This window comes from Amaranthus tricolor, chromosome 1 (genome assembly GCF_026212465.1).
Source record: "Amaranthus tricolor cultivar Red isolate AtriRed21 chromosome 1, ASM2621246v1, whole genome shotgun sequence".
Lineage (NCBI taxonomy): Eukaryota > Viridiplantae > Streptophyta > Magnoliopsida > Caryophyllales > Amaranthaceae > Amaranthus > Amaranthus tricolor.
The window spans coordinates 40,567,074-40,589,645 of record NC_080047.1 but is presented as its reverse complement, the minus strand read 5'-3'; the positions used below and the strand labels follow the sequence as shown (position 1 = coordinate 40,589,645).

At 31.8% G+C, this 22,572-nt stretch overlaps 3 protein-coding genes and 1 non-coding gene across 4 annotated transcripts; 1 reads left to right on the top strand and 3 right to left on the bottom strand.

Moving 5' to 3' along the window:
- Window positions 1–27: 27 nt before the first annotated feature.
- LOC130815055 (probable plastid-lipid-associated protein 13, chloroplastic) lies at window positions 28–7,229 on the bottom strand. Its single transcript, XM_057681394.1, has 7 exons — window positions 6,893–7,229; window positions 4,667–4,788; window positions 4,511–4,588; window positions 4,279–4,375; window positions 2,726–2,942; window positions 841–896; window positions 28–470 (listed from the first exon to the last, which is right to left on the bottom strand). The coding sequence occupies exons 1-7, from the start codon at window positions 7,160–7,162 to the stop codon at window positions 375–377; spliced, it is 936 nt and encodes a 311-aa protein (XP_057537377.1). The 5' UTR covers window positions 7,163–7,229; the 3' UTR covers window positions 28–374.
- Window positions 7,230–8,098: 869 nt separating this feature from the next.
- Window positions 8,099–12,917, bottom strand: LOC130815044 (RNA-dependent RNA polymerase 2). Its single transcript, XM_057681379.1, has 4 exons — window positions 12,281–12,917; window positions 9,399–11,299; window positions 9,168–9,318; window positions 8,099–9,071 (listed from the first exon to the last, which is right to left on the bottom strand). Exons 1-4 carry the CDS (start codon window positions 12,827–12,829, stop codon window positions 8,313–8,315), a joined length of 3,360 nt encoding a protein of 1,119 aa, XP_057537362.1. The 5' UTR covers window positions 12,830–12,917; the 3' UTR covers window positions 8,099–8,312.
- Window positions 12,918–14,019: 1,102 nt separating this feature from the next.
- LOC130815037 (uncharacterized) lies at window positions 14,020–16,147 on the bottom strand. Its single transcript, XM_057681367.1, has 2 exons — window positions 15,599–16,147; window positions 14,020–14,225 (listed from the first exon to the last, which is right to left on the bottom strand). Exons 1-2 carry the CDS (start codon window positions 16,040–16,042, stop codon window positions 14,136–14,138), a joined length of 534 nt encoding a protein of 177 aa, XP_057537350.1. The 5' UTR covers window positions 16,043–16,147; the 3' UTR covers window positions 14,020–14,135.
- A 3,910-nt stretch (window positions 16,148–20,057) lies between these two features.
- On the top strand, window positions 20,058–20,130 carry TRNAA-UGC (transfer RNA alanine (anticodon UGC)). Its single transcript has one exon. It is a non-coding gene; the product is annotated as a tRNA-Ala (tRNA).
- The last annotated feature ends 2,442 nt before the right edge of the window (window positions 20,131–22,572 follow it).

Here is a 22,572-nt window from a genome sequence, read left to right as displayed (position 1 = left end):
GGAATTTCTTATAACAAACAGTTTATATATTTCAAATTTTTCAAGAAAAGCTTTCATAAAATGGTAAAGTTCAGCATCTATCTCAAATGAATTACAACTTAGAAGGCTTGAAAGTAACCAACAAATGTTATTGTTCAATAATCAGTTACTCGAAAGCTAAATGCAACTGTTGCCTGCATTAACCGTTATATACAAAACCATAAAAGGGAGAAGTTTGATCATGTAATCATCAAAAAAACTCCCAAATTTTCTCAAATGTTTTCTGTATTAATTGAATCCGTTTTCAAGAGATGAAAGTGGAAACTAGGAAGCATCATGCTTTAACAAAACCATAAGTAATGGACTTTATATAACAGCATAAGAAGCATGTAGTCTTAGCTTTCATACTCCACTACAGGTTCCACAACTGAAGAAGACCCCGGATCCAGTCTCGTCAACACTTCAGGTGCTCCAAACATATCCCTTATAATCTACATTCATTGTGAACATGCAAGAAAATGGCATTAGATTTACAAAAAAAATCGACATAAACAAAACTGCTAAAAGATGAAACGTGTCGGGCGGAAATATCTCGGATCGAATTGATTTCAAATCTTGAATATATGTAAATATCTTGATAATCTGATCAGATTTTTATACACGGGTCATTTCAGGTTCAAGTCGGGTCATACTCAGTTTTGATTAATTAGGTTAATTGAGTTAATCGTACATCTCATGACCTAGTCCAAACTCAACCTCATCAACTAACCTACTATGTTGTCTTCTACTTACAATGACAGAAAGATTTCAGAACAGGAAAAGTGAATAAGGACATCGTAAAGATATACACATAGAACTTACAATTATCTCTTCATCCAGATATGAGATCATAAACATTCTCTGAAGGTTCCCACTACCTGTAATATCAACATAATCAGAATCACCGAACATAAAACTTGATGCAATGCCAGAACAGAAACCTCGAGGATATACTATCTTTGAACATTTTGATGAAAAATGGGAGATCACATCCATTTGTATCCAACCCCATATATTTTCACTTCTGACCATACATAAGCAAGAAACTTAATTTCTAGGTAAGTGTAAGTGTGAGGATTCAATATGCATCATTAAGATTTTATTAAATTATACAAAAAAAGCATGTGCACTTCAATTACTGAACAATCTAATACTAAAGTATAAAGAAAAGATCACTAGTTGCAATGAATAATCTGATACTATAGTAGGAATCCTGAACAAAAAAACATCTCGATCAAAGAACTACTCAATGCAGTACAACTGTACAAGCAAGCATACATATCATGAAAATAATCAGGACTCTGATCATTCCTGTCCTTACCAGAACCAAATGAACCCACAATGATTGTTTTACTGATGAACCTATTGTTTCTTTACTGGTTATCCCTAGTATTGATACAATAATTTCATCAAGAAAAACTTCAAAACTGTTCAGAAAGTACACCGTTCACTTTTCCGAAATCATTTCAGGCCACATTAGGAGCAGCTTCCTCATACAAAATTAATGGTTGCTACTTGCTAGTATCTCCAAGCTTCGTATCAAAACCATTAGAATGCATGATTTGATACATATTCAAGGAGAATGATCAAGAAAACAATTAACTTGTACATGTAATCCTTCCAGATTAACTTTCAATAAAATCCAGGGCCATTTTCAAATAATTGTTCTAAATTCTATAATTTCTGGTTGAACATATTTAATCATTTAAAATTTTAAGAGAACTGCATATAACAGCTAATGGTGGTAGACATATTCCTCCTGAGTGGAGTCAAGATCAAACAATAAATTTTATAAGTTATGACCAGATATAAATTCCAATAAAGATGGTTAAGAGAACATTGGGTAAAACTGTTTTCTTAAAAGGATTAGAAAATAAAAGCCGATTACTATATAACATCTGCCTCCTACTAAATTCTCCTTTTCCAATTCTGTCAATCAGTATCACCAGATTTTACACCATTTAGGCTCATATAAGTGCATAATGCAAGTTGTTCAGACTCTAATGTTAATTCAAGTGTAACGTTCATAATCGCTTTAGTAAGAAAATTACAACTTGAACGAGACATAATATACAAATAAATTAAGTCACAACAAGATGCTAGTAATTAAGATATAAGATCACTTGTAATTATTAAGTAGTACTCCCTCCGTCCCTAAGAGATTGCACTAATTTGTCAACGTTAGTTCATAAAATGGAAAATTCCTTTTGGTAACCCTCTACATGGTTGATGAAATTTTTTTAATCTTCATCATAACCCTTTAGTTAGAGGCAAAGCTGCACCGTGACCAAAATAACAATTTCTACCTACGGTGGGGTTTGGGGGGTCGGGTGTACGCAAGTTTACCCTTGTTAGTGATAAGTCTAACAAGGAGGTTGTTTCTGATTGACCTTTGGTAGCAAACGTCGTGTGCAAGTTCACACAAATAAGAAGTTCACATGAATTAATGAGCCTTTACTTTAGTCCCTTATTATTTTGTAATTGGTGAACAAGTGGGTGGAAAAAATAAGCGGATGAGATCAAACGAGATAATGTACAAAAGAAATAGAAATAGATAATGTGGGGATCATTTACAAATAAAGTAAGGGAGTAAAGTGGGACAAACTAATATAGAAGAAGGGGAAAATCATAGGGACAGAAGGGAGTAATTGGTAAGTAAAATATGCCATGAAGACTTTAGTGGCAAAGAAAATTTTGAAATGCTTACTTAGTGGAATTCGGATGCCGCTAGAAATTACATCCCTAATAGTAACAGGAAGTTGTTGAACAGCACCAGCAGCCTGTCCCAGTGGACCTCTTAGTTGATCGGGGACAGCTTCTTCGACAACAGAAGGCAGGTCGAGGAAGCCCTCAACATATTCTTCTTTCATTCTGAGTGGCCCCTCAACAGATAACTTGGAAGATAAAGTGAATTTGCTTTCTACCTGCATTCAGAAAATCACTTATTTTTTACTTCAACAACAATAAGAATTAAAACTGTACTTCCACAAGGCAGAACTACATACTAAAATTGCTAATTGGTAAATTTACTAGGGGAGGAAAAACATTTTCCGATTGTCTTAAAAAAAATAAAGCAGATTAAATTTTTCCTTTAATATTTCAAAACCAAAAAAGAATTCCTTTAATTCAACACAATGAAGAAATAAACCACCAGAAGAGAGGAATCACCTATTATTGCACTGTAATAGTATTCCATGTTCAAAAAAACAAGTACATAACGACAACCTAACCACGCTCAACAGCACTGGACTACAAAAAAAGTAAGTTCAAAAGATCATCCCCAAAGAGAACAAGAGGAGCAGAAGAACAGCAAGATTACTGCTGAACTTAAATACAGAATTCCTGAAATTAATTTAAGTATTGAATTCAAACACTTATCATTGCTGAGCAAAACTGAATTTATTAATGCAGAACAGTGAACAAAATCGATTGGACTAAACTTACAAGTGCAGAATCAAATCGAAAGTAAGTTCAAAAGAAAATGTCCTAAGAGAACAAGAGGTGCAGAAGGACAGCAAATTATTGCTGAACTTAATACTTAAATTGAATTCCTGAAATTAATTTAAGTATTGAATTCAAATACTTATCATTGATGAGGTAAACTGAAATTATTAATGCAGAACAGTGGACAGAATCGATTGGCCTAAACTTACAAGTGCAAAATCAAATTGAAAGTATGTTCAAAAAAATATGTCCCAAGAGAACAAGAGGAGCAGAAGGACATAACTACTTTCCATTTTTCCACTTTTGAATTATGAAACCACCAAAAACATGGTTTTTACTACATAAAGCTGAACAAGTTTTGAATTAATTTTACTGGCAGAAAAGGGGAAATTAGAAAAGACAACAATCTCAAATGGCACCTTACATAACAATTTTTTATATATTAAAAAAGTTATGGACACTTATAATGACTACAAAACACATACTGTTTGTAAGCTTTGAGAAAAGAAAGAAGCATAACACAAGGGAAAAACAAGATTGAAAAGAGCCTCGAAGCAAAGAAGAGGATAGGTAAAAATAGCAGCAGCCATATTTGGAATTTAAAGCGAAAAAACAGAATCCCCGGCTTCAACGCAACGGGAAAGAAAGGCCTTACTGCGAGAGCCTCACAGAGTCGTAGTAGTCAAATCACCAATGAAGTGAAAAAGGGAATTTTTCACCCTCCATATAAAGATTGATCAACTAAAAAATATATAACACACAAAAATATCAATAGAAAAGCAGAGAATGGACTAGAGGTCATAAAGAAGGCATTACCGAGTTCAATAATCTGAAATTTGCAGTGACCTTTGAATAACTATCCTTTATCCATACATCCATTTTGTAAAGGTTTGCCAATGTGGTGGGGAATCTCCTGGAAAGATAAAGGTGCCACCCACTAGATTAGTGTATCATCCAATGAAACCATTTCTTGTGTAAAACCATAACCAGTTCTCGTAATGCTGTGATGTTTGAAGCATAAAAAGAGACGCAAACAGAAAATACGTACTCCAAAAAAAACTGAGCGGCAGCTGGAGTACCAGATCCAAGCCACTCAAAATTCCATCTGCCTTCTAAATACGGCGACCTGGAAAGCTGAAAAGGACAAATAAATCTTTTGCTCGAACATGAGATAAGTAGATAAACCATTAAATTTACCACCTACGTTGTGGGTCTAGGTGTTGGAGTTAGACGTTCAAGAGCTGTTACCCTCTCCATCACATCTATTCGTTGCAACTCTGTGACCTTTCCTGTCACTAAAGCCTCAAAGCCTCCAGCATCTTTAAGCTGCATAAGTATAAGAGGCTATCAGGATACATGGAAGTCATATTCAGATAATAAATTGAGGACATGAATTATTTGGTTAATTGGGTCAACGATGGAACCTGTCCAAACAAAAAATTTTACGGAGTTGAATGCAAGGCCAAATAACAAAAATGATATGGTTACATACTCGATCTGTAATTTAAATGCATGCATATTCTTGTGACGCAACAAATAACACAAAACACTAAGCATGAAGATAGCTAGTGCCCAGTACATACTTTGAGAAGCTCAGAATCGCAGCATTCAGTCAAAGAGTACTAGTAAAACCTAGATTACAGGTCCTAAGCCATGTCTACATAAAACCTCAGAAATATTCTTCTACCCCTCGCTCAGGTCCTAGAATTCACGTTGTATTCATCCATTTAATTTCTAAGTGCATTCTGGTAGTGAGACCAACTAGAGAGGATCCTACGCCCAAGATCACACATAAAAGATAGGATCTTTTGTGGTATTGTGCACACTCTAATTATCACATTACATAGTCATTGCATCTCTGCTCAAGCACTTGTTTGCAAGCAGGGCTACTAAAAGAGTAACACAAACTTCAGAATCCTATGGTTCTTTGAGTTGAATAAAGGCCACCAACTCTGACTTCCTAATTTTTTTTTATCATTAACCTTTTGAACATAATTGAATTTTCTTTGAAGCAATAGAACAGTAGGATTTCTTAAATTCATTGGATGATTTTACATGTGATGAACACATGATCTTCAAAAAAAAACTGAGTGTGTACACCCAAGCCATGACTCTACCTCGAATCATCTAGTTAAAAGTTCGTTGTGTCACACTAGTGGCCTTTCACCCCTAGCCACGACATCTTTGAACTTCACCATAGCTAACAAAATGATGCTAACCAATGTGTAGAGTTTGTAAATTTAAGTCTAATTGCTACAAAAGACAAAGATAATTAGTAAAAAAGTATTGTAAGATTCTATATTCTGAAGGGTATTAAATGATCAAAATCAGCTAAGTAGATAAGGATGTCATCCGGATCATTAATCGTAGGACTTTTATTCATGTTGAGGCTTCAAATATAGTAGCCTCAACATAACTAACAAAATGATGCTAAACAATGTGTATAGACTATAGAGTTTGTACATTTAAGTCTAATTGCTACAAAAGACAAAGATAATTTGTAAAAAGTATGTTAAGATCCTATATTCTGAAGGGTATTAAATGATCAAAATCAGCTAAGTAGATAAGGATGTCATCCGTATCACTAATCGTAGGACTTTCATTCATGTTGAGACCCCAAATGTAGTAGTCAATCTAGCCATGGATACAATTAGTCAATCCTAGAATCACAATAATTATCTATTAGTAGTTGTAGAAACTTACAATCTTCAATTATTGTCTATTTTAATCTTGAATTCTAATTCGGGTTCAAAATAAGAATTTTATTACGAAAGTCTGGTTGCACACTTCCACTATTGCATCACATTTTTACATGGACTACCAAGATACTACTCCTTCAAATCATAAGGAGCCGCAATCTCTGTGAAGGTTCAAGGAAAACTCATAGTATTGAGTCTTTTGACCAATATTTGGCTGTACGACAAATGCGTCACTGTGACTGTTATGTGATCAGCGATAAACCACATTTTTGCACGAAGCTCAAAATGCCACTCAATGTTGATGTTGAATTTAAGAGTCTACATCAGCATATAGGTCAGCTGTCCATTTAGCACACGGTCATCTTCACATATCATTGACACATCAAGATATCGTAGAAGCCATTCCGATATTACATAGTTCACTGTGATATTTACAAGGTTCAAGACGAAGCATGCTAGAACCTATGGAATTCTAAAATCCACACAAAGAACGCTCAAAGAGTTCCAGTAATAAATCCTCTGGTACCAAACCACAAGGATTCATGAATCTCTAATGAAGACAACCAATATTGATATTGCAGTGAGCGTGCAAATGCATCAATATAATTTACAACACTACAGGTCATTTAACAAAATCTACAGAAATATGATTTCTAAAACTTCACAAAAATATGATAATCCAGCAAATTCAGAATGAAGAATAACGCGAAGAAAAGAAAGAGTATACTAACAGCAAGTAAGAGAGACTCCTTAGCAGAAAGGCGTTCCATTTCTCTAGCATAAGCAGCAGAAGGTCCTTGAACAGTCTCTTGAACCATTGCTCGACAAATTTGGGCACCGTTTTTACATTTGTGCTTCAAACCAGTTCGATTAAATCTTGTGGCGCAGGTTTCACGGAAAGCAGAGCAAGAAAGAAGAGAGTAGTAGGAAGAGGAAGAATCGGAAGTGCGGAAGCCATGGAAGGGGAGAAACGAGGTTTGAGCCAGAGAAGAAGACGCCATTGTTTGTGGAAGAGAGTGAGATTTGAGTGGGAATGTGATTGAACAGAATCAGACAATAATAATGAATAACTTTTAAAACCCTATTTATATTATTATTATTATTATTATTTGTGATTTTTTGGTTTGAGGACGAGAGTAGTTAGGTCTTAGGTGGAGAAAAGAGAAGAAGAAACCGGTCGTTTCTAACAGGCTCAGCTTGTTTAATTATTCATAATTTTAAATTTTAAGCTTAATATTATTAAAGTATATAGTTAATTGATTCAAACAAAATCCCCCTTGATTATATTTATTTAGTACACACATTATCCGTAATTTGTAAAATAAGCTTGAATGATAACTAGAGATAATAAGTATTTAAGAAAGATGAAGTATATTTTTGCATTTAATTTTCTTTTTTCAATTTTTTATGCGGGTAAATACCAACTTTTTTTATGATTTTCACATACACAAAATTGAAGATATTTGATTTATAAGTTTGTATTGGAATCTAAAAGAAAATATTGGAAGAACAAAAAAGAAACATAATTGTCAAAAAATAAGATTAAAAATTTTTCGATCGATCTCCTGAAAAAACCGTCTTTCTGAGCAATGTCTCTTTGGCTTTGCCCCCATTAAAGTTATGTCTACTTACATCATCCTTAATGCCTACTTACCATATTCTTAATGTCTACTTATAATATCTTTAATGGCTACTTATAGCATTCTTAAATATCTACTTATAGTATCCTTAATGCCTACTTACATCATCCTTAATGCATACTTACCGTATCCTTAATGCCTACTTAAAATATTCTTAAGACCCACCGAATAAGCGTGCAACACTTATAATATTTTAAATGTCTACTTTATCCTTAATGCACATCGAATAACTTATTCTACATCTTCCTTTATAGGCCTGCCCAATTAGAGATTAACATCACACACTAACCACAAGAATTTGTTTAAAATCTTTATTATCACATTCACATACTATTATTATAGGAGTACTAATACATAGTCACACAACTAATCACCAACACAAGTAGTTCAGTTAGGTGTTCAACATAGAGATTAAGACCTTAACATTTTGTGCAGCTAACCATACTTCAAAGCACCAGTAAGCCTAAGCTACAGAAGGCATATGGCTTTGATTATTAGATACCGAAAGCATTCAAGATTCATTTCGGTTAGCACCTTTTATCGAAAGCAGAACATCGCTCAAAATCCAAGGGAAACCAAGGCAGTTCTCGCTGTCATGGCAATGAGACGGGTGGTAAGTAACATGGTACCATGCCGAAGCCATCATTTTACGCTCTTGTACTTTGCAGCTACTCTCAAACCATCCTTTCACTTCTCTTTGTAAACATTTTACCGATTCCAATATCCGATCTGTCACCTCTCGATACCTCCTGTTATCTCGCTGCAAAATCTTAGACTTTGATCTTAGGTTACCCGAGAGTATCTCATACTCACTACTCGCTTCATAGAACATCATCAACGCCTTCATTTTATCTATGTACATCTCCTTGCAGTTTTTAGCAGCATCAATGAAGGTCTCAAACCCGGGTTCTTCTAGTTCAGAGTCGTAAACAGCTCGAGCAGTTTCCTCCGACCAAATAATTTCTGATTTGGGAATAGTTGCAGCTACAGTGGAACGGTAAAGCTTGCCTAAAACCCCTTCGGATATGTATGTGGGTTTATCCCACCTCTCCATGAAATCAGGATACTCTTTTGGTTTCAGAATATTAGGCATCTCGGCCGGAGCACCGGTTTTTGCAAAGTCGACAGCCATTGAGTGCAGGTTGGCCAAGCGCACACATTTAGGACTCAGGGCTTTTTCCGGTTCACGATCTGCAAGGATCAAGTGTGCATTTGAGATAGCTCCCAACGAATCACTGATCATGTAATCGACAAAGAACCGTTGAATCTCCTGCAAAATGTAACAGTCGGAAAGAGTTCAAAATATTCCGAGGGTGAAGATTTAGTGAGACAAATAGACAGATATTTGTGCTTGATTTGGACGGACCTCAAGAGATACGTCATGGTCCATAATCCGAGGCTTACATGCAGTGTAGTCCATCGGTGCTACAGTTTTAGGTGGTATGAGCTTTTCGTCCCAGCTTATAAAATATAAATCACCGTCTAAGTCACCTCCAGAACATTCGTTTGGATGAGGCCTACAAGAGTATGTTAACGGGTATAAAATACGAAGCAGATTTCTAATCGACACATTTGATAATTTAATAAGTCTAATTACCTTTCTCCTTTCTGCGGGAAGATCAGGCAGTCGATTAGTCCCTTCTCCTCTAGTACAACTTCATAGACAGCCTCGAGAACTCTGACATCGCCTGGGTGCAAGCAAGGATTCTTGGTGACAACGACCTTCCCTGTAACTATTGCAGTTTTCTCGTCCACCTTGTGAAAGACCCGCAAATCCATATTTTCGAGTTCGGTCTTCCTCAAGGTAATACGGACGAACACCTGGCCATAATTTAACAAGCCTGTCTCATCTAAGCATCCAAGCAAAACCCGACCTTTTGGAACATAAATGCGGCACCGAGCTCTCAACTCGGACAATTGGCTTTCGAGGTATGCTTGTAGCATCATCAAGAGATACGGGTCTGCGTTTGGTTCATAACCATGACGCATCATTTTAGCGAGAGTTTTAGTTTGACCCATACTGGTGCTCTCTAACACCGCCAAAGCGGCATCCTTACTTGACAACATACTACCAAGAAGACGGATGTGATCCTGCAACAAAGCTTCAAGATTCTCGTCCTCAACGTCCAAAGTGGTTAAAAGAGTAACAATCTCTCTATTTAAGTAACATGGTTGGGACCTACAACACTTGGTGACATTAAGCATTCTATTTTTAGATTCGAACTTGAGCATGCTACTACGTAGAGATAGCTTCCGGAAGGAATTCCGGTCTACAGCTACTACACCTTTATAACCACCATACCGAATCTGAAACGCTGAGGGAGTGGACTCTTCACCAATCTTTTGCGCAACTTGTCGAGCAAACGAAAGGGAGATCTTCCCAATACCATCGGAGAAGCAATAGTCAATTCCATCTGAATTGGTTTCAATATCAGGAATCACTTCCACATCCTGCACAGGAACAACCAAGGTCTGCCAAGATGCACTGAATAATTGGCCCATCCGAGCTGCACATTTTGAAACACTACGGATCTTGTTGAAACTACCCATCCATTCGCGTATATCATTTGCCGTCACTTTATCATTGGAAGCAAACATCCACACAGAATTTGACCGGAGTTGGCTCGCTGAAAAAGCCAGGAACTCAAATCTTTTATTACCGATCACAACCCCATCACGAAGAATAGACAATATCCGGTGATATATATTTGTTCTTAACGGCTTTGAGAATATGCCTTCATCAGTTTTGGTCGACACATCCTTCGGCCATAACCTACCCCAGTCCTCATCTACAAAAGTTACTCTCATGAAATTCGACGCATAGGCTGAAAAGTTCTTGACAACATAGTTTGAAGCCTCCAGTTCGGGACCTAAGAGGCATATTTTTGTCGGGGTGACTAGAGCCCTATGACATTTCATTATTCTATCGTTCTTCGGGAGTCTTTGAGTTGATAGACTACGATTACGTGCATTACCTAGAGCCTGTACCTGAGCCTTAATAAACGAAAGTGGCTCGTAACATGTGGAACTCAACCTATGCAGCTTTTGAAGGACAAAATGAGCAGTGTCTAAGCTCAAAGTATGGAGAAAATTAACAAGCTCGGTAGTCACAGAAGCGAGACTTATTTTTAGGGTGTGGACAAGGGAGTTGATTTGGAAAAGAAGTTCATAATCCAAGCACAAAATGTCGTCACAATTAACAAGTGGAACGAGACCTAAGACGGAAGAATATTCATCGTATTCCTCTAATTCGATGCAATTTTCCAAAGTTTTCTTATAGAAAGGAATGGTGGAAGAAAAATCTAGACCCATTGATTTCCCATCAATTTCCCAACAAAATGCAGAAGATAGTCCAATCGAATGTTTCTTTGAAAAATCGGTAGAACGGATCCAATGAAACTCAACTTCTTCCTTGCAGATATGATAGCGGTCAGCAGTAAACCTTTTATGCAAATTAGACCCTGAAACCTTTTGGTATATCTTTGGTGCATACTTGAGCTGCAGTAAAACATAGAAACATGTCCCCAAAAGAGGTACAATTAAGATCACTAAGGGAATGGCATTAACCAAACATAAAAATTACAAAAACAGGAAGTAAGCAAAAAAATGATCCTTAGATTATTATAAAGGGAAAATTGTGCTGAATAAATTTCGCTTATTGTCTATCTGTTGTGAATAATCCACTCTATTGATTATTTCTAAATAATCCAATATTTGTATATTTCTAAATAATCCAATATTTGTATATTTTTTGCTGACAGCACTCCTGGTCAAGGAGTAAAAAGTGAGTGTAATGGCTAGTAGGTATCTATAGTAGTAAGTTAAAATGCGGCAAGAGTGATGTCAGCAAATATATCAAAAGGTTCGATTATTAAGAAGGAAAAGTTAGTGAACAATACCACTTTTGTTAATTTCCCTACAATAATACTAGCTTTTAATTAAACATGAATAACACCGAATTAAGGGTTTTTTCCCTATAATAACACAAACTTTAGTTGATATTATTCATGATTAATTAAAAGTTTGTATTATGGTATAAAAAGTTTTCCTATTAAGAATAGGGATTATTGAGGATAATTTTTCCTATTATAAATAAATACTCGGTGAATTCACGAGCACTTGTACTAAGTCACATGACTATCAACAAATAAAATGAGGTGAAGAAAATGAAACAAAACTAAATTGACTGGAACTGATCAGAAGTTGAATAGATCACCATCATCATCATCCCAACAAATCCCGTTCAAGACAGAATTACCCTCATCACGAAGAGGTCGCAATCGAAGGGAGCAAGAAGTTGAATAGTAATCCATTAATTATTCTAATTACTTATGCATCAACCATGAGGTGTTTTATGCATGCAAAATGACTTTGGAAATTTTCATCAAAACCCTCATTAAAAGATTGATTCTTCTTTACCCAAAACAACCAATAAATCAATTGGGCAGTAAACACAAGAGAAGAGAAGTTAAAATATACCTTAAGAAGAATGCCAGGAACTTCAAAATGAGGATCAAAGTGACAGCCAAAACCCTCAAATATATCATCAAATTGAAGAACCAACTTATAAAATTTAGCATCATAATCAACATAAATCTCAATTACACGCCTATCAGGCATAACCCAGAACTTAACTTTCTCAAAAGTTTCTATTACAAACATTTTATTCTCTTTATCAAGAAAACCCACATACAAATCAACATTGGTAGTCCTAAATTTGGGTTCAATGGGTCTAACCACAATATCATCATGAGAATTAGAGAGTGAAAGGTAAGAACCCCTAAAGAAAAGATCATTTTTAAGAGAAAATTGGGTTGCTTTGTATTTAGCATCTAGGGTTTCAAATTGAACCCTACCTTGACCCTTAGACTTCCAATTAGTCTTCTCAGTGAAGATTTCAACAGCGAAGATTGTATCCTTACCGATTTTGGATTCGATAAAATCCAGAAGGTCTTGTGCGGTTACTGTTAGGGCAATGTTTGACACCTTCACGGTGGGTCTCTCCACTTTGGGAAAGTCTATCGCCATTGGAAAGAGGAGTAAAGTTTTGGAGTGGAAGGAAAAGGGCAATCAGTACTGTGGACAGAGATGTTGGTATTTGGTAAAGGAAGAGTATGCCGTATGGGGTACTGTTCTTTCGTGGGGATTATCATTTTATTTTTTACGCACTTTAATATGTTAATTTAAATTTTAATATTTGTAATCATATATAATATGAAAATTATAAAAATTTAATATTAATAATTTTTGCATTGAAATGAATTAAAAAGAGCGAACTATTTATTAAAAATTAATCACTAACTAAAGGTGATGAATATCGAATGAACAGTGCATTATCTTGTAATGTAGCAAATAATATGAAACTAAGGAAGTATTCGTAAGTAGTGTGGAAAAATATCATGTCAATAACAAGTATAATGAAACAGAGAAAATATGTTAGAATCTCGACAACAGTCCATAAGTACTTATTTTTTGATAGAAAAATTTTAGTGGTGAGTAGTATTTTTTATTTGTTGAATAAAGGTTCAGATTTTTGTTAAATTTACATTATTATTATTATTATTAGATATTACTATAAAAAACTTTTTTCATAAAAGAAAAGTTGCGATCACCCTTATGGGCACATTTTTCAAAATTTGTTCGAGATGAGTTATTTTAATAAATAACTTAACTTTTTGTCTACTATTTAGAAAAATTAAAAATTCAAAATCACTATGCGGACTAAAAAAATTTTGTCTAAACAATCATGCTAGATAATTTTTTTAACAATGGATCAACAAACTAAAAACCAATGAAAAATCCAATCAAATTAGTTAATTCTGTTTGGCTCAAAAACAAACTTTTAAGCCCAAATATATTTTTTTTGGATTTTAATCAATTCAAAAAACAAAAAAGTCAAAGTTAACCAAAAAAAAACCAACTCAAAATTCATTTACCAAACATTCTAATTATTTTCAACTTTAGACATAAGAAGTCTTATCAACCTTAAAATATATAAAAATAATATATATTTTTTCACTTGTCAAATACAATTATTAAAAATATTTGCTATTTTTAAATTAATATACGCTAAAATAGGGGATGGCTAAGTTTATAAAACTATTCAAGACTATTGCGTAGTCGAACGTCATCTAAATAGAGATTTCATAAAATCAATTTGCATGACATCAAGTATATAAAATGTAATTTCATATTATTACATGGTTTTTAACTTCAAATACAATAAGATAGTGGATAACAACAAAAAAAAATAAAAAATAATAATTAATTAATAAAATAAATAATTAACATATAATTGGTTATTTTTACAGAATGCTCTTCTTCATACATAGAACTAAACAATATCATCAATCAAAATTCGATGACGGCTATAATGCTTCTCCATAAAAATTTTGGTTGCCCCTCTAACAGCTTTAGTCCATGTCTGCATTGCCCAATATATTAAGAGTATGTACACTAGTTAGTCTAAGTACTCAAGTATGAACTAATAGTAGATTTAAAAAATATATATATATAAAAATTAAAAATAAATAAATAAATATATAAAAAAAAAAAAAAAAAACTAATAGGAGTAGAGATCTGGTTCCATTTTTCTTTCATAAAAATTTAAAGTTTTTTGAAGAGCAGATTTAATTTTAATTAGACCATTTTAAAGTTGTTTCATTGATAACTTTTTAAAATTTTGAACAAATGTCGAATGGGGTTCTCAAAAATTAGAATTATAAAAACAAAAAATCGAAGGTACTATTACATATTATACTTAGGATATTTAATATTTTTTTGATTTTATTAAGAAATTTGATATATAATTTATAATTTAGTGTAGTTTAGGTAGTACTCTAAGAGAGTACTTAGGATATTTCAATAATACTTTTTCTCTCCTCCAATTTTATTTAATGTTGCACTTGTATAGTGATTTGCAAATTATTTTGGTTAATCGTTATTTATAATTTTTTCCACTTCATTAGTACATGAGAACATGGTAAAAAGCTAATACTTCATCTGTTTCCTAATACTTACAATTGAGTATGATATATTATATGAAAAATTACCACTATCAGTAGCAAGTATTATAAAACGCATAAAATATATTGCAACTTCTACCATTAATTTTAATTTTAGTTACAAAATTCATCTTTTCACACTTATCCATGCATAATAAACTAGTATTTATTTAAAATAAAGTTTACTCCTTGTACCAATGAATTGAATTGCTACATTAGGAGTATTATATACATATATTAATATTAATTAATATGAGAGCTCAAGTATTTTTGTAACAAAATATTTTTTTTTAATAAGATTAAAACTCACTAAATTATAACTTAAAAATTAAAAATAAAAAATAAGTCAAGATTAATTGATAAACAATGTCAAAACTTAAATGAAACTATGTATTATGGTGAGTAGGAAAGAATAATAATTTAATATTAATAAAATTAACAATAAGATGACTTAGACAATATCACAATTAATTTATATTTTAAATGATAAAAAGTGCTTAAAAATAAATCGAATAATAATAATGTTTATAAATTAAGCTTCAACAATAAATAGTAGAGGTGGTTAACAATATAGTTTATTGTGTAATTTTAATTTATTTTAATATAAATAGAGGGTTTGATGGTCAAATCAATTAATACTAGTATTTGCTAAATTAGCTTGTTGATGCAACTTATTGTTATCAGTAAGTTGTTTTTAAATAAGCTATTAGTTACCAATCATGAGCCCTTTGCGAACACTCCAATATTAATACAAATGACATAATAACAATGAATAGGAGGGAATAGTATGTACCTTATCAAGTGCAGAAAGAAAAGTAGAATTGGTACCAAAATGCCTTGCAGATTTACGATGACGATGATGAGAACGAGTTATAGGAAGATGCTTACGCAAAAAAGCAGAAGCGGAATTCGAATTAGAACAATGATTCCTTGTATAATACTGAGGAAGAAGTGAATTCCTTTCTACCATTCTTAAACTCTGCACCTGCTCTTCTTCATCATCATTATAATTATTATTATTCGTGATTGTAATAATAAGTTTCCTCTTTTTGTTGAGACTTGTACGAGACCGACCACCTCGGACCGAACGGGACCTTCGAGCCGAGGACGGCGGGGAGTATTCGTCTTCGTCTTCAGAATCGGCGAACTTACGGAGGAGTTGGTCGGAGGATGCCTTTGTGACATGCTGAGTAACTGTAGGAGTACTAGTCCGAAGATTATTAGGGTTTGGTTCCATTATTAATTTTTAGAGGTGAAATTAGAAATGAATGAATTAGGCAGAAGGTAATTTATATCGGAAAGGCTGAAAGGAACCGTTGAGGTAATGAAGTGGGGGAGAAGGATTCTGGATGTACAGAGTATCAGTGGTGTTTTGCTGTTGGAACTCAATCAGGCAGGCATGAATATAGCCGTTACTTTCTATGAACTGTCAACCAGATATTAATTAAATAATGGAGTAATCCTGTCATCCTAATTACTCTTTCCATTTCTTAAACCAGCTAAGTATCTTTAAAGATTGTCTATTTGAAAAATATATTTTAAACTCAGTTTATTAAAAAGTAATGTCTACTTATTCTATTCTTAATGTCTATTTACATTATATTTAATGTTTATTTACTGTATTCTTAATGTCTATTTTCAATATTTTAACTATCTACTTACATTATTTTTAATGCCTATTTATAATATTTTAAAAAATATATAATGGATCGGCCAAATTAGAAATGGCCCAATTAAAAAATATATATAATGCCTACTTATGGTCACTATATGTTTCTCATTAATACTTATTTTTTCTCTATCAAATTTATTTTTTAATAAAATAATATATTTAATATCTTAAAAAATTTATTTTTCTTAATTCCTATTTACCTTCAGGATAACTTTAGAGTGAAAATGAATATTATAAAAGTACTATTATTATTAGTGCACTCCTTCCTGTCTGATAGTGGTAGTGACTAGTGGGAAAAAAATAATTTGGAAAATGGGATGCATAATCCGCTCCTCCTCTCAGTCCTCCTCTGACTACAAAATACAAATATACTCCCTAGGAGTATAATTATGTTATTTCGTTTTCCAATTCATTTTTGAAGTCATTGGGTTATGTTGTGTACTTATTATTACTATAATCGTCTAGTGTTTTGAGAGATTGTTTTTTTAAGAGACGTTTTTCAAGCTCAATCATTAAAACTTAATATCTACTTATATTATTCTTAATGTCTACTTATTGTATCTTTAATACCTACTCACAATATCTTAAATTCTTACTTAAATTATTTTTAATATCTACTTACAATATTTCAAAAATATATATTGGGTTGACCCAATACTATCTCTCACAAGAATTTGTTTACTATGATTTTCTAACCTCTCGTTTTGTTGTGTTATTAAATGATATATGAACTAGGAATTGTTTAAGAAAGCTTGTGTAATTTATTAAATTCAAAAAAAAAAAAAAACTTGTGTAAATTAGTAGCAAAATAACTTCATTACTTTAATGTTCTATCTTTGTTTCATTTCAATTACTTCATCCGTTTTTTTTAATATTTGCATTATAAAAAAATCATAAAAAAATATAAGATGATAAAGTATACATCAAGATGAACTTAACAAATCTTACATGAATATATTACACAATCTATATATTTCTCAAAAATCATAGTCAAAATCCTCTATTCTTAAAGTGAAATATTATGAATGAGAACAACATTAAAAGAATAGAGGGAGTATTTCATTTTTTTGTTACTAAATTCATTCTAAAACAGTAATATTTGTAAATGTGATATTAAGTGATAATGAAAAATTGTTAAAACAAATTTTTTTTATAATCAATGTTTTATTACTGTAAAAATAACATGATATATTTTATGAAAATTTATACTATAAATTATTTTTATTACAACCATTGAATATAAACAACCAAACTGGTCATTAATTTATTTATACTCCCTCATAAAATGATATAATGACAAATGACAAAAAGATCAAGGAGGTGTTAAGAATATTAAAATTGTGTGGATATGATTAAAAGGGGGAAAAAGTGGAACAAAATTTGTAGATTAACATTAAAGAAAATTGTGTACATTATCTAAAATGAAAATTTTGCAAAATAAAATGAACAAATCAAAATAACAATGTTAGCAAACTTATAGGATAAGTGACAATTTTGATAAACAATTGAAAAAATCATGTTCAATTCATATTTATGCGACATTTTCATTATATTTGCAATTAAGGTGAAATAAAAAAATTTTTGTTATCATTAACAAGGTAAGATTATGTACATTCAACCCTTAAACCTTATATAAGTGTGAGTCATTTTGTAGTGTTGTGGGTAATGAAATGTTATTTACAGAAAGACACAAAATAACTAAGAGACAATATGGTAACAATTTGGTCGCTATATGCGTATTAATATATAATTAGTATAATACGAGTATTAATATATAATATTATTAGTATAATATTAGTCCTTTCAATATTATATTAGTCAATTTGATATATAATTAGTGTTAGAGATTGTTGAGGCCTCAGGATATATTATATACTCTCACAATTAGCATATTATTAGTTGTATTATTAGTGTATTTTTAGGTGTCTTAGTATTGTATTAATCATATTAATATATATAATTAGTATAATTTTAGTCGTATTTGTTAAGTATTAGTCATATTTGTTTACTACTAGTTGTATTTAATTATTGTAGTGTCCGTCATATTAGTATAATATTAAGTCATATTAATATTGTATAAGTGTAATATTAATCATATTCTCATATTATTAGTCGTATCGGTATATTAAGGAACTTTCTAATGCTTTTATTAAATTTTTATATCAAAAAATTTTATATATTGCTCAAGTTTTATACTCCCTCCTATTCATCACAAGTGTCTTATTTGTTTCTTGGACACTATTCATCACTTATTCTTAATTTATATTTTATCATTAATCTATAAGTTAAAACATAGTCAAGTGGGATCTTATTTGATTCGTTTCAATGCAAGGATTATTTATATCAACTTTTCATAAATTTTAATTATGCACAATTAGAGATATTAAGAAATGAATAAGTACATTAGATAGAGTGTAAAGCAAATGAAACACTTATAGTAAATAGAAGGGATTACTATTAAAGTAAAAAAGTGAGCCCATCCTCCAACATTCTTGTCTCTTTGTCATATCTTTCGAGGCATCCGCTAGGATACTTTAGCTTAGGCTTTATAGCCTTTACGGGCCGTTTGATAGGTGGTAATAAACGGTGGTAATAAAAATGAAAAACTAGTGTAATTTTGGTTGAAAAGTCTCTTGGCTACATTGAAGGCCATGCTTTTCCAACTTCAATATTCTAATTTTCTTCATAAAATTCATTCTAATGCATTACTAATGGGAGATGTGGTATTAGGTGGTAATGGATATTTGTAAAAAAAATAAAATTGTGATCAATGTTTGATTAACATATGAATGATATGGAACTTTTGATGAATTTTACACTATAAATCATTCTCATTATCACCATTTAGTACCACTAACCAAATGGGCCGTAAGAGTACAATGCGAGTTTAGACGGGATATGTTTTACCTAGCAAAACGGTCGGTTGAACGGCTTATGGATTGGATTAATTTCTGTTGGGTCACTCTCGATTCCGACTTGGTCGGTCTGGTCCAACGAGTTATGACTTGTAAAATTTATAAATCTATTTTTTATTAATTATGAAACCTTTTTTGAATAAAAAAAACTATTTCTCATCCCTCCGATATTAATCCATATATCAATTGACACAATATTAAAGTCTTCTATAATTGAATTCAAGTTATAAGTAACTAATAATTGCGATGTTAGTGTTCCAAATGTTAAATCTCTATATATAGTTGAATTTGTGAGATACGGGTCATATTAGAGAAAATCAGATGTATGATTTTGAAAAAAAAATTGATATGTCGGGTTCATTTAAGTGTAGGAAAATAAATACTTATTTTAATGAATTTTAGGGTTCAAGTGATATACTCAATATGTTGAGATATTTTGAAAACTAAAATTATATTTGAAATAAATTCTAACATTGAGATTACTCTAAAAATTAATATTGGACCTGTCAAAACAGATCGGTCGGTCGTGTTTCGGGTCGATTAGGTTTGGGTTATAACGGGTCGCAACGGGTTCAATTTCGGGTCGGAAATTCTCCCAGGTTTAGCCTGATGGAATATTATATTATTGATTATAATTTAAAATTTAGAAAAACATACATCAAGTGGGGGATGTAGCTCAAACGGTAGAGCGCTCGCTTTGCATGCGAGAGGTACGGGGTTCGATACCCCGCATCTCCATTTTCTAACTTTTTGGGTTCGATACCCCGCATCTCCATTTTCTAACTTTTTTTTATTTTTCCTTTTGTGAGTAGGATAATTCTTAAGAAAAACATAACTACAGTCTACAGTCCACAAGATTATTTTTGAAATAGGGAATTTCTTGCATATAAATTCTGAATCCTGGTTGTAAAGCTAAAGCCTGGACTTCTTTTGTTTTTTATTTTATTTTTTTTGGAAATTCCCATTAATCAATAGTCTTAACTTTTAATACAATATTTAGGAGAAAGAAGTATGAAAATAGCACCTTATAAATGTTGTTTAGCTAGTTAGAACCACATTAAGTTATTTAGGCAACCTAATTAAAATCAATGTAGAAGTACTATGATCAGTGTCGATGCTAACATTTTATTAGCCCTAGGCAAACTAAACGAAATGAATCCTCTCTATAGAAAGTCGATTCTAAAATTTAACGGGTATTTAGCAAAATAACAGAGAAAGACCGAATATGTTATAATTATCATTATAAATGTAGCTTAGGCATGTCATGTACTTCTTAATCGATAATCAAAGAACTAATCATAAATTGTAAATTTTTATAAGTGTCTAATACATTAACCAAAATTTCAGATATTGAACCATTTCTAACTTTGGGCCTTAGACAAATATCTACCTTGCCTACGGTTAGAAACGACCCTAACTATGATAACATGAAATCTAAACATTTTGCTTTAAATAAACACTTAATTCCTACTGAGCGCAAGTATCAGCTTGGAGTTTTCTTGATTGCGCACATCCTTTATATTCTCTCTCATTGAGGGGAACATGTACAGTTTGTCCGCATCTTTCGAGAAAAAAAACCCCACTCAAACTCTGCCTTGTACAGGATACTGAAAGTGTCCCTTTATCTTTTACCTAAATTGCTTACATAACTTCATACCAATGAAAATATAAAATTAACAGTGACTTTCATTTAAATCTCAAAAATTATAATTTTTACACTTTTATATTATAAGATTCATGATTTCAAGTGTAGATTCATGATTTCAAGTGTAACAAACAATCTAGCCTAATGGACTCAAGACTATGACTAAGATTAATATTTTCAATTTTTTATGAGTGTGACTCATTTCGAGTGTATTTGAAGTGATTTATAAACTTCATTCTTAGTTTTTTTGAACTATATATTTTGGTTTTAGTTCTATTGAACTATGATATTCCACAAATTAAATATCGGCCCATTTAGTAGGTGATAATAAATAATAGTAATAAAAATGAAAAACTAGTGTAATTTTAGTTGAAAAATCTCTTGGCTATCTTGATGATCATGCTTGTCTAACTTCAATCATCTCATTTTCTTCATTGAATTCATTCTAATGCATTACTATTGGAGATGTGGTATTAGGTGGTAATGTAATTTTGTAAACAATTTTTTTTTGATTAAAGTTTCATTACCATGGGAATGATATGAAACTTTTGATGAAATGTTACACTATAAATCATTCCCAGTACCACCATTTAATACCACAAACTTAGTGATTTGGTTTGAAATCACCAACGATGATTACAAAAGTGTATTTTGTGTATGATTCAATTTATCACATGTGTATTTGGTAATTTGGTTTATTAATTTCTAGTTTGTAGTACACAAAATAAACTTGTACTTTTTTTGTTTAAATAAAGTGAATTCGATCCAATTCATCCTTATTAGCCAAATCTATTTTTAAATCTTACTCCCTTATATTTTTTTTACTTGTCTCATTTACTTTTTGATTATTATTCACTAATCACTCTTAATTTGTATTTTGTTCTTAATCTATAAGTTAAAATATAATCATGTGTAATCTTATTTTATTCGTCTCATTGTAAATATTATTAATATTAAATTTTTATAATTTTTAATCATACACAATTAAAGATATTAAAATAAAAGTTAAAATATTATCTCGACATGTGTAAAAAAGGTAAATGGGACAAGTAAGGTGAATAAAAGGGACTAGCAAGTAATGAGTACAACTTCAAAATGATAACAAATAAGGAAATTCCACGTGGCAGTATCGAATTTTCATGCAACGTCAGTGGTAGCACGTTTGTAAGATTTTTCCACATGATAGCATCCAGTTTATACCTTATATAATTGCCATAACATTTTCCGTTAAATTCTTGTCAATTTCTGTTTAATTCACTATTTTGACATTTATACCCTTATTAAGTGTTGGTTGTTGTCTTTATAATTTGCCCTAAATCATTTTTATGCTCTCAAATGTTTAATTCACCATTTTGACGTTTATCATCAACGCTCTCAAATGTTTAAGGTAAATTATAAAGACAACAACTAACACTTATGGGTAGAAATGCCAAAATGGTGAATTAAACGGAAATTGACAAAAATTTAACGAAAAATACTACGACAATTAAATAAGGCATAAATTGGATGCTACCTTGTGGAAAAATCTTACAAAA

Excerpts from the sequence above, each read along its gene's own strand:
- LOC130815055 (XM_057681394.1), bottom strand. The coding sequence starts at position 7,162 with ATGGCGTCTTCTTCTCTGGCTCAAACCTCGTTTCTCCCCTTCCATGGC. Across the intron at positions 4,789-6,892 it reads AGGAGTCTCTCTTACTTGCT|CTTAAAGATGCTGGAGGCTT; the intron begins GTTAGTATACTC and ends ATACTTATGCAG. Across the intron at positions 2,943-4,278 it reads ATTTCAGATTATTGAACTCG|GTAGAAAGCAAATTCACTTT; the intron begins GTAATGCCTTCT and ends TTCTGAATGCAG.
- LOC130815044 (XM_057681379.1), bottom strand. The coding sequence starts at position 12,829 with ATGGCGATAGACTTTCCCAAAGTGGAGAGACCCACCGTGAAGGTGTCA. Across the intron at positions 11,300-12,280 it reads TTCCTGGCATTCTTCTTAAG|CTCAAGTATGCACCAAAGAT; the intron begins GTATATTTTAAC and ends GTTTTACTGCAG. Across the intron at positions 9,072-9,167 it reads ACCATGACGTATCTCTTGAG|GAGATTCAACGGTTCTTTGT; the intron begins GTCCGTCCAAAT and ends TACATTTTGCAG.
- LOC130815037 (XM_057681367.1), bottom strand. The coding sequence starts at position 16,042 with ATGGAACCAAACCCTAATAATCTTCGGACTAGTACTCCTACAGTTACT. Across the intron at positions 14,226-15,598 it reads TTCTTTCTGCACTTGATAAG|ACATGGACTAAAGCTGTTAG; the intron begins GTACATACTATT and ends TGGGCAATGCAG.